General features: G+C 41.5%; 1 protein-coding gene across 1 annotated transcript in view; it reads right to left on the reverse strand.

Moving 5' to 3' along the window:
• The window catches only part of LOC103372922 (clathrin coat assembly protein AP180-like), a 40,920-nt gene that overhangs the window by 4,759 nt on the left and 24,654 nt on the right, over positions 1-11,507 (reverse strand). Inside the window, exons 12-18 of the mRNA XM_008302694.1 lie at positions 10,720-10,952; positions 8,583-8,681; positions 5,507-5,743; positions 5,282-5,350; positions 4,946-5,026; positions 3,017-3,085; positions 699-789 (exon numbers count right to left, since the gene is read on the reverse strand). Of these exons, the coding sequence (XP_008300916.1) occupies positions 699-789; positions 3,017-3,085; positions 4,946-5,026; positions 5,282-5,350; positions 5,507-5,743; positions 8,583-8,681; positions 10,720-10,952 (879 nt within the window). The remainder of the gene's footprint in view (positions 1-698; positions 790-3,016; positions 3,086-4,945; positions 5,027-5,281; positions 5,351-5,506; positions 5,744-8,582; positions 8,682-10,719; positions 10,953-11,507) is intronic.

Raw genomic sequence — 11,507 nt, forward strand, 5'->3', positions numbered from 1 at the left:
GAGCTCGTTTGCTTTCTGTCACTGAAGTTAGAGGCTTAGCTTAGCTTAGCTTAGCATAAAGACTGAATGCTTAATAATTTATCAGATGGCTTCAATTTAACGATTTTTAGGAACAATTTCTGCTCAACCGTCTCTGAATCGTCTGGAATCTTGAAATTGTGACTATTTATTAAGACATCTGTGAAACTTTATCTTGACATGTGAAGAGATTTCCTGTTTTTAGTCGATTAACCAGGTCTCTTACCACAGTTATTTAAAAAATATTTTATTTTCTTTATATATCATTTTTTTAATATAACAATTAAAAAATATATCTAAATAAAATTATTCATATCAAACAAGAACTTGGGTCTTAAGAAGTTAAAATTTCAGGCTGTTTGGACGACAATATTTAAAAATAACAATAATAACAATAGTAATTTAAGTTCTAAAAAAAAGTTATTTCTCGTCTTTTCATTGATTCAGAATCTTCAGTGTTTGATTGGTCACACCCTGATTAACTCTTCCAGCTGTATTTTTGTGTTTATGGTACAACTTGTCCCACCTGATCAGCAGAAACATGTTTTTCTGGCCTTACACGTTTAGTTTTGTATTATCGTGACCCGCGGCTACGTGAGGTCGAGACACTGCCGCCCCAACAGAAAGCAAACGAGCGCCTTCCTCAGACCGAACCGTCTGCAGGTGGTCTAGGCATCTACTTACTAGCTGCCATGTTGGCCATGGAGGCGTCAACATCCCCCGCCTGAGGGGTCACAGTGGGCTTCATTACATCCCCTAAGCCATCAAATACTACAGCGGGGAGGAAGAGGAGGGGAAGGTGTTAGCATCCTCACACTAAGCTCCTTGCTACTAGGGATCGCCATGACAACCGATAGATGTCTCCATGACAACGGAGAGAGGAGGATAGCGTTGGAATGCCAATAAAATACTAGAAGCCATCAGCAGTAAATAGGAAAATGGGTTGGTTTTTTTTTGCAAACTGGAGACATCTATGGTGATCATTTAAAAGGCGGCAACAAGAAACAAGAGCTACGTCTTTTTAAATATGTATATGTGGCAGATATATGTAAAAATTTAGGATATAACAGCTTCAGAAATACATTCTGAGTATGTTTGTGATTTTTGCAGAAACTGTGATGAGAGCAAAATGAAGCACTGCAGCTACAATGAAGCCGGAGGAGAAAAACAAGCTCTAAGCAATAATAATAACAATAATAATAATAATCGTGCTACTTGTAGTGAGAAGCATCTGAGGCGACGGTGCAGCTGAGCTCGGCCCGCACCGCCGCAATGCAGTGCACTGTGGGTAAATTAGCGTGTTAGAGGAGCGAGAGGGAAAACTCACCCAATCAAATGGCAGGAAGCAAGAAATGAAGCCAGCCCAAGAGCCAGATGGAGAAAGAGGAGCAGCGAGGGAGGGGATGGTGGGGAGGGGGAGTAAAAATAAAAAAGCAGAGATGCCACAAAGAGAGAGAGAAAAGAAAAAAAAGCATCGAAGGTTTAAAAGGAGGCCGATTGAATGACGACAGGGAGGAGGAGAGAGCAGAGAGAGAGTTTAGCGTTCAAGCAGTTGCATCGCAGACCGTCAGTGGTGTGAAGGCGACCAGGTGAGCAGGGGCGGGGCGCGTCGCCGTGGTAACGGTTACTACGGTTAAAATGCGGGAAATCCCCGAAGACGAACGGCGGGAATGCAAATGGTGACGTCAACCCAAAACACACTCAGATATTCCACAAAATGTAGTTTGTTTTTACTATTTTGTTAACCTTTACCCCAGTTAATCCCAAAACAACCAGATGTCGATAAACTGCTGACAGACGGGCTTCACACGGTTAGACATCGATGGATGAAGTCGTGGATAAATAATGAGCCTGAGGAGAAGCTCACCGACGTTATTCTGCATAGTTATCGTACTAGAGCGGCACGGTTACGGCCAAAACGTTCACATTTATCACAATCGTTCATCGATTTAACGCTGAGCCACATCGCTGCTGAAAAATACCTTCTTGACTTCAGAGAATCTCCGAGAAGCTACATATTAGATAAAATGTGCCAAAAACTCTTCAGTTCATCGACAGAGGCTGCAATTTGCAGATGTTCCCTAAACGCCTCAGTAGGTGCTAGCAAGGCGGCTGTGCACAGAGAAGCTTCTAGTCTCCAGTTTATTAAACGTGAGGTTTAAAACTGTTTTAATGTCAGATTTACCCAAAACCAGGTGATTTTATCTACGTGGGCTGTTTTCTGTGTCACGTATTTTAATCCTCTGAACCCCAAAATCTGGCAGCAGGTTTGAGAGACGCAGCATCTTTTAAAAAATCTGCAAAATTCCACCATTTATCAGAAGAAAAAGTGTAAAACCTGAAAGAAACTCTGATGGTGGAACTTCTTTCTACATCTGATTAGCAGAGCAGTATGTAAAAAAATGCTGCTAGAAGCTGTAAAAAAAAAAGGCAATATTAAAATTTCCACAGCACGTGGAGCCTCCTTTTTTTCTGTATTTAAAAAATATTTTAATTTATTTATTTTAATTTTTGCTGAATAAATACGTCATTCTAACTTCATCAAACCGACAGAAGACACTCCTGACTCCTCTCTCCTTCCACAGAGCTGCAGGATTTTATATCGCAGTAAAAAATGAGCAAAAAGTCCAGAATCCGGTTCAGAGTTCAGACGATTAAACGTTAACGCTGCATTCGATTGTGCTCATTTCATTATAAGAAGCCAAACTTGTGACTAACATCCGATTAACTGTGCAGCCCGACATTATAAACCTGCACAAACTATTGCACGTGAAGCCGAGGACGCAGGTGTTTCATGTGATTTAAACCGCTGGAGTTGATGAAATGTTGCAAACATGCAGAAAAAAATGGACAATTTTTAGATTAATTTGGTTGTAAGCTGCTAAAAAAGAACCCACAAACAATCCAGCTCTACTCATCACTGTGAATTTTCAAAAAAGCAACGTTTAAAGTTATATTTAAAGCATCCACGGCTGCTGTGTGTCCAGGTGGGGTTTACCTGACATCAGCTCGGCTCCGGGGGCAGCAGGAGCAGCAGCAGCAGCCGGGGCGTCGCCTCCTGTGGACTCTGGCGGGTTTCAGAAAACGACGATCCGCGGCAGGTTTCCATCGCAGCATGAGGGCAAAGAAGGTAAGAATCAGCCCGCGGCTTCACTTGGCGCTAGTAATGCCAGACAAGATGTTAAGAGTTAGAGAGGCAGCAGGAAAACACGATCATCTTTGCAGCAAGACACTGGATTTAACCCTCACACACACCCACACACACACATCTTGTCATAATATTTCACTCGTAACAGCCATGATGTAGCATCCATGTGCGTTTTTATCAAACATACACATGTTCATATGATGTCAGATCTGCACCAGGAAGCCGGACTCTTTAAAAATGACAAAAGAAATGCGGTTACTTTCAAAACCTGTGCACAGAAAATTACAGAAACAACGGCTCAGTGCTCACATGCTAATCAAACTTTGCTTCCTTCACTTTTAATTCCTCTGAAACGTGAAAGAAGATCTCGTAAAAAGCGCCGATAAGAGTAGAAGTGTAAAGCTGCAGGAAAGTGGACTAAAAGCACCTTAAAACCTGTACCCACAGACTATTTAAAGATGGATGTAGGTCTAAAAAGTGAACTTAAACATGCCTTAAACCTGCATTTTTCTCCACACAGCCAGCAGGGCGGCGACTCGTCTGGTTGCAAAAAGAAGTGAAAAAGTGAGCGACTTCTCATTTGATTTGCTACCTCGGTGAACATTTTCCTAATAAGTTTATGGTCTTAATTGCTGGTTTTGAGTCTCCTTCAGTACAGCATGATGCACATTTTTATACTTTGTGGTCCCAGTAAGAGGAAAATAGACGATAAAGCAGAGCATCACATGTAGCACCGAGGCTAATCCACAAACAAATCTGTGACTTCATTGTGGCTACATCCATCTTTTAAGTAAAGACTATGATTGTGCTCAAGCTCAGGACTTTAGTGAACATATTTCACACCACTACCCTGCTGCCATTTGACCTCTTTGTACACGTTGGCATGTTCTGGGCTCTTGAATGATGGAAATCCCTTCATGCTGACTGATGTGTATTACATGTTGTTTAGTCTTGATGGTTTATCAGTGCTGAAAAAAATACATTTCATAAGACTGACTCATAATTTTTCGCTCTATCTTGGGGCCGGTACCTTTTATCAGCAGCTTTTTCTTCTCTTTGTGTGACTGTTTTCAACATCAACAACCTCCAAGCAGCAACTTACTACACAGAAAACTTTGCAGATGCTCGTTATTTCCCATTTTAATAATAGGTTTTGCCTCCCTGCATGTAAATATTCCATCAAAAAAAATCCCCTGGTCAGTGTTCTGAAGGGGCACCATCACTGCATCCTGGGCTTAGCTTCACCCAAGGAATCGTGTAATTGATTTAAAGCAATTTTTTGGTTGTTGTTGTTTCCCCCCAAATAGCAGAGTGATATGAAGGTGCAGTCAGACCATTCAGCACAGCCCTAGAGAATGATCTGGCTACACGAGACTAGCTAGAAGCTAAAAAGCTGCAGTAACCAATCGGCATCACACCTACAACCGATGAAATCATCACGATCCGCCACAAGAGTCTCAAAAGTCAACAGCTAATGTCGAGAAACTGGGTCAAGCAAGTGCTCTTCACAGTTCGCTGCTTGCTTGAGTTTCTATTCGTGGAAGATGTTTTCTGGTTTTTCTGTGCGCAGGTTTCGAAACTAACCGAAAACTCCCGAATCAAAGCCGTCGCTTGACCAAGCTTCACATCTCAAGTTTCTGCTGATCTACCCCCAAAAACAGAAGGCAGTGGAAGAGCTCGACATGCAGCAACAAACCCAGCTCGTAAAGCAAGAAATCTGATCAGTATCGCCCCTTTTTTCTTCTTCTTCTTCGATGGTGTTTTGTGTGAGTTACCCACCACCAAACAGGCTCATGATGGCTCCCGTGTCTACTTTGGGTGGGGGCGCTGAGGAGAGGACGGGGGAGCTGAACACATCCACTGGAGGAGGCAAAAGGTGGAGACGATGATGTTTAGAGCCCCAACTCACACAAACACACACACACACACAATCAGAAACTGTTTTATGCGCCGTCATTCGGTTGCAGCACAATGCACTGGGTGCCACGCAGGAGGCATGCTGGAAAGTAGCCCGCAACAAGCAGCCTCGCTTAGTTCTCTAGTTCCCCGACAAAGCTGCAGAACAGACACTTCAGAGCAAGAACACCAGGCGGCAGACCGAGTGCAGACAGGTACCTCCTGAAAACAAGTCGGCGCCGGGAGTCGACTCTGCTTTGGCGACGTCCGGCATGGAGTCAAAGATATCTACGGAACACATGCCAACCCAAACACAGGAGTTACAGAACGAAGCTCTGGGACATGATGCAGACAACAGACAGGAGGGAGGAGGATGGATGGATGGATGGATGGATGGATGGATGGCACAACCAGATGAAAACCGGACCACACACATCTCTTTACCGCTGAAAAGGTCATTTGCAGGGTCGGCGCTGGACGCTAGCGGGGCGGAGATGGTGGCGGTGGTGACGATGGTGCCGGACGAGGAGGCGAACAGCGGCGAGGGGGAAGGGGAAGGGGAGCTAAAGCAGGCGTCCAGAGAGCCCGCCGGGCCGCCGCCGCTGTCCGCCGTCATCATGCCGAACAGGTCGAGACCCGAGGACACCGCCGTGGAGCTACAGTCGGACGGAGCGAAGGGGTCTTTGGGGGAGAGATGGAGGTGAAGGGGAGGGTGTTAGACAATGAGGTTAACACAGAACAGGACCGACAGCACTGGGCAGAAGTTCTGGGAAAGTTTAGGTGTTGTGGTTCTTATCGGATCTCTGATATAAAAAAAAAAAAATGTTGAGCTAATATCTGGGAAAATAATAACTGTAAAAAACAAGAGGCTCAAATTATCAATAATAATTTTATTGATATGAACTCATTCTTTTTAAATTAAATTAAATTAATTTAAACCAGCTTTACTGTGTTTAAATCAGATGTTGATAATGAGGTAGTTTAAAAAAGAAAATGAATGTATATTAGGACTGAAAAAATGTAAGTTATTCTGTGAATGTTCCCTGTTTTGTTGAATTACAGATAATGTCTAGAAAAATTGCAGAAAAAATATTAATTAACACGTTAACTGTTAATTTTTTTTTTTAAAAAAGGGCTAGTAAAATTACAGAAAAACTACAGATATTACAGATATGTGCTGATTTTTAAAAAATATATATATTAAGGATTTAAAAAATTAAAATCACAAATAAAAAATATTAATTTTCATTTAGACTAAATTTAAACTAATTTACTGAAACGAGCAAAAAAAAAGTGTACTTTTACTTTAAAGTAAAATTGTGTATATTAGGGATTAAAAGATCTTAAAGTTTGCAGAAAATCAAATTTTACATGCTGACTGTGAAAAAATAAATAAAATCTGCCACCGTAATGTTCAATTTTTCTGTATTCAAATTAAAATAAAAACTTCTTTCCTTCTCATATTAGATATTTGCTGCACTAAGGGTTGGAAAATGGTGAATATTTTATTATTTTACAGATAAAATCACAGATAAACGTATTAATTAACATGTTATGTATGAAGAAACGTCACAGATCTACGTTTAGACAAACATCATGTCTTCAGCAGTAGCTCTGGTTCGGAGCTAAACATCTGATAATTGAGGCCATATTCACTGAACTCCTCCTGACTTGTGCTCAGTGCTGCGTGCTTCATGTGATGGAGATGGAAACTCAGCATGAAAGCAGGAGAGAGAAACGAAGGAGGAGGAACGTGAACAGCTCCGACACACTCCTGCTGTCGGTCGCAGCCAAAAATAGCTTCTCCCAGAAAAAAAAAACAACTGGAGAGAACATCGAACGCCTTCACAGAACAGAAACCTGCAGAACATAAACCTGCAGAACATAAACCACCATGCGCAGCATCTCCGTCTCCTTCTGACGCCACGAGACGAGAGACAGAACCAGAGTTTGTCCTGGACGGTAACAGGAACAGCTGCTTCACAGAGAATCTGTTCCACCTGCTGCTGCTGCTGCTCAAACACTCAGGATGGAGTGAAGACTTCACACCAGACGTTCATGCACGCCAACACGACCTGCTCTGGAGGAAACAGCTTCTCATTCGCAGCCACGACACTCAAGCTGTCGCAGAAACCAGAGAACGCAAATAATAAGGTAGAAGACAGTCTGATCAGATTCCTAGAAGGAAACTCTTTCCAGGAGTCTGATCACTGAACATTTTGTAGACAACAGTTTATTTATATGTAATTTGGTTATTTTATTAGATTTTCTCTGTTTTGTTAAATTACAGACAATAGTTAGTGTTAATTACATTCACAGTAAGAAAAAAAAAGAAAGACAACTGCTGTAAATAATGATCATTTAATCAGAAACTTGTATTAATAAAATAATAATTTGTTCTTTTACATTTTACCACAAAATTATGCTATTTTTACTGTATTTAAATCAATACTAAATATAATTATTTTATCTACTGTTATTTAAAAGAAAAATTATCTATATTAAGAAAACCGTTATTTCACAGATGTGCATTGTTTTGTTAAATTATAGTAAATAACCAAGAAAATGACAGAATTTTTTATTTTAGTTTTTTTTTACACATGATAACTGTAAGAAAACAGCCAAAAACTGTCTGTTAATAATATAATTTAAATGACATAAAACTACACAGTTTTACTGTGTTTTAATCCGACATTATTTCACATATGTTTACTGTTATCGTCACTGTTTTCACAGCTGTTCAACGTCTTTTAGAATATTTCTTTCTGCCGCTCTTGGTGCTTAAATTTTATATATTTTTTCTTCTTTTTTTACAGTGTAGAAAACGTCTTGGCTAGCTTCATGCTAACCTGCCATGAAACGGTTAACCTGTCAAACTCCTGAGATAAGAAAACCTACTAACGAGCATCTTTTAAAGCTAATCAACGCAACTACAGAAAAAAAAATCACTTTAATTATCATTTTGAAACACATAATGCCGCATGCATTTGTTGTTTGCAGTTGTTTTATTTTGAAAGTCTTTATGCTAATCTGACCGTCTCCTTGCTGCAGCGTCTAACATGATGAAGCACGGCGGCGGCATCATCATGTGGTCAACTTAATTTTTCGACAAAATATTACCAAAAAAATATTATTGCATGTAACCGTGTGAACAGATTTCTATGAAGTAATGTCAGTTAACTAAAAATATAAAATATGCATTAAGTTAAGGTTTGTTTGTTTTTTAAAATTTCAGCTGATAGATTTTTTTTTTTTTTTAGTTACTTGAAAGTTTATTCTCCAGGTGACCCATTTATAAAAATAATATGTTTGAAGCTCATAAATGCTCTGAATATGCGTCTTATTGCTACGTCCTGTACGTGACATAATGCTAAAAAAGCTAAAATTCTAACAAGCTGAGCATCTTCTCCTCATAGACCAGCCGTACATTCACACATGCACTTAGCTGGACTCCAACACACACTCGGCCTCGTTCACACAGAAACACACACACACACCCAGACAGACTGTGATCACCCACCAGCTCCGGCGTTGGCGGCCGGGGCGGACGTGGCTGCAGCTCCACCTTCGGCTGCAGCTGCAGAGGCCTCGGCGGCGGGAGCAGGTGTGGCAAAGGCATCTGAAGTTCACACGAACCCCAGGAAGGAGGACAGAAAGGCCAAGGAAACAGAAGATACAGACGAGGAGAGAAAAGTCAAGAAGATCAGGAAAAAAAACGAAGATCAGAGCTTTGCTGTGAGACACCGATGAGTGACGGGTGAGTGGACGAATGGGAGAACAGACAGGAGGCACTAGAGCGAGGTTCGGTCTACTGCACAGAGAGCAGAAGTAGAAGCCAGAAACCAGCGGATGTTAACGGCTGCCATCGGCGGCCGCTGGAGCCGCGTGGCAGCGTTTGATAGAATTGCTTTTCGGCGAGGTCGAGGAAAAGCATGTCGGCCTATCAAACAGCAGACGGATGGTGTGCAGCAGTATGTTCATGTGCAAGCCAAACGGTGAGGGAGGAACACCGTGTCTGCATGTGTGCATGTGGGAAAGAAGAGAAGGTGTGCATTTATGTATGTTAGAATCTACCATGTCTACGCCGTGTGGAGCCACAAATCGATTGTTCCTGCATGAACTACCAGAAGAAAAAGCTCCTTCAGATGTTTTTCATGTCATCATATCACTTTTTGTAGCTTTACTTTGGATTTTCTGACGTCACGTTTCATGACACTGGATGTTGCCGACTCCACGCCTTCTTGCCGCGACGCAACAGTTTTCACCGAAATTGAGCTACGCAGCAGAAGGAGCGCCTCTAAAACAGAGATCTATAAACCAATTAATTTTTTTTTTTTTTTAACTATCAAAACATGGTCCTTTAATTGTACTAACGTTTGCAAAATCCAGTTTTTAAAGGTGTAATTTAAACTGAGTCCATATTTCGCCAGTTAGCTCGTGCTAGCTAGCTAGCAGCTAATGCTGCCATTATGACTTTAAATTAATTCACAGTTTCTTTGTCAGCGTTTTTAAACACAGACTGAGGCCTTGAATTTAGAATTTGGGCATCGTTAATGTGTTCTTTTTTAAAAACTGCATGTCATATAAACCACATAGCCTAGCTTAGCATCACTTTTTGCTCCAAATGAGACCATCGTTTACAAAACGTGGTGTATTGAAGGAGACCTGACACTGCTTTCTGAGGCCTTAACCTCACTTTAGTCATTTTGTTATTTTATTTTATTTTTTCTATTTATTTTTTTTTTATTATTTTTACATTTTTTTTGTTCTATTCTTTTTTTAATTTATTTTTTCTATTTCTATTTTTTTAATTGTATATTTTTAATTTTCTTTATTTTTTTATTCTCTTTATTTTTTATTTTATTTTGTTTATTCTCAGAAATAAATTTAAAAAAGCATATCAAACAAGATCGCGGGTCTAAAGAGGTTAAACTTATTAGAAAAAAGCACCGCTGAGGTAAAAGTCGTACACTTCTATTCAATCTAACTTGTGTTTACAACCAGAGGAGTCGCCCCCTGCTGGCTGGGAGCAACATTTGTTTAACTTTCTCGACACACAGGCTTCATCACTCGTTTTCTCTCTGAGGTTGTTTTACAGAAGCTCGCCAACAACGTCCTTTTAATTTCAAATAATAATCAGCTCGTTATAACCTCGATAAAGTAGCGGCCATGCTAGCTGATTTAGCTTCTGACTCAAGAGCGACATTAACCAAAAAATCTGGCAGCTTTGTCGGAAAGTCAAGGAGAACGTGGCTCCACTGTCATGAAATGTCACGTTAAGAAACAAGAACCGACGTAAACAAACACGGCGTTTTGTCTGAGGCCATTTTATAAAGTTTATATATTCATTAAGATGTTCTAAATTATCCACATGATCATTTACACGCTAATCGGTAAATCATTTGGGGCTCCGTGAGTCTGGCAGCTGAGATGATGAGTTGTGCATCAGTGCAGTAAGAAGTGAGAGTTTCTGATGATGCAACTTTGCTTGCAGCGTTCAGACGGTTATCTGCGTCGGATCAGCAAAGTTCTGCCTTCAGACCGGGTGTGTGTGTGTGTGTGTGAGCATGCAGTCGACTGTCAGATCGTGTGATGGGTTCAGGGTCGAGCTTCCCAGAGTCATTCTTTGGCAGAGAATTTTCTGGAAGCCCACTGACCTCCCAACAGATCCATATTACCGGCGGCGGCGCCAGGGGAGGTGGCGGCGGCGGCGGCTGCCGTGCTAGTGGGAGGAGCTAGAGAGCCTCCGGGTTCTGCCGCTGCAGGAGTGGGCGTGGCTGCTGCAGGGGAAGGGGCGGGCTCTGCTGTGAGGGTGGGTTCGGATAGCAAGGAGTCGCCCATTTCTGCAGGCACCAATGAGGCGCCGCCAAAATAAAGATTAAAAATTAAAAAAGAGAGAGCAACCAAAAACAACCAGAGGAGTCACCGCCGGGACGGTGGAGGGAAAAAAAAGAAAGAAGCCAAAACAAAAGTCCAAATCAAACCCAGTGAAAGAGAATTTAGAATCGAGCGACAAAAAACAAAAATTAATTAAAGTGATTCGACACCAGCCGGTCGTAACCAAGAAACCAAAAACAAAAAAACAACCAAAAATAGCCCCCGTTAGGTATAAACCAAAACCAGACAATGGAGTATGTGGAGGGAGGGAGGGAGAAGGCAGAGAGAGACAAAGAGAGCACTCAGACTAAAGAGAACAGCTCGAGGAGACAAACAGGGACCAACACATCCTACAGGATCAGCTTCATCTGAAGTAAAACACCGACGTCGCCTCCAGGTCGCCTCCATGGCACAGAAGGAGGCATCGAGGTGAGCTGGAGGAGGACGTTAGGCCCTTTTAAGACTCGCTTATGTTCATGTGATGGCATCTGAAAGTTTTTCACTTTGCATACAGTCGCCTTAACGGATGGACTAGATGACGGACTTGGAGCTGCACGGAGCAGTTAGT

The sequence above is a fragment of the Stegastes partitus genome, unplaced genomic scaffold (genome assembly GCF_000690725.1).
Source record: "Stegastes partitus isolate 25-593 unplaced genomic scaffold, Stegastes_partitus-1.0.2 Scaffold1858, whole genome shotgun sequence".
NCBI classification, from domain to species: domain Eukaryota; kingdom Metazoa; phylum Chordata; class Actinopteri; family Pomacentridae; genus Stegastes; species Stegastes partitus.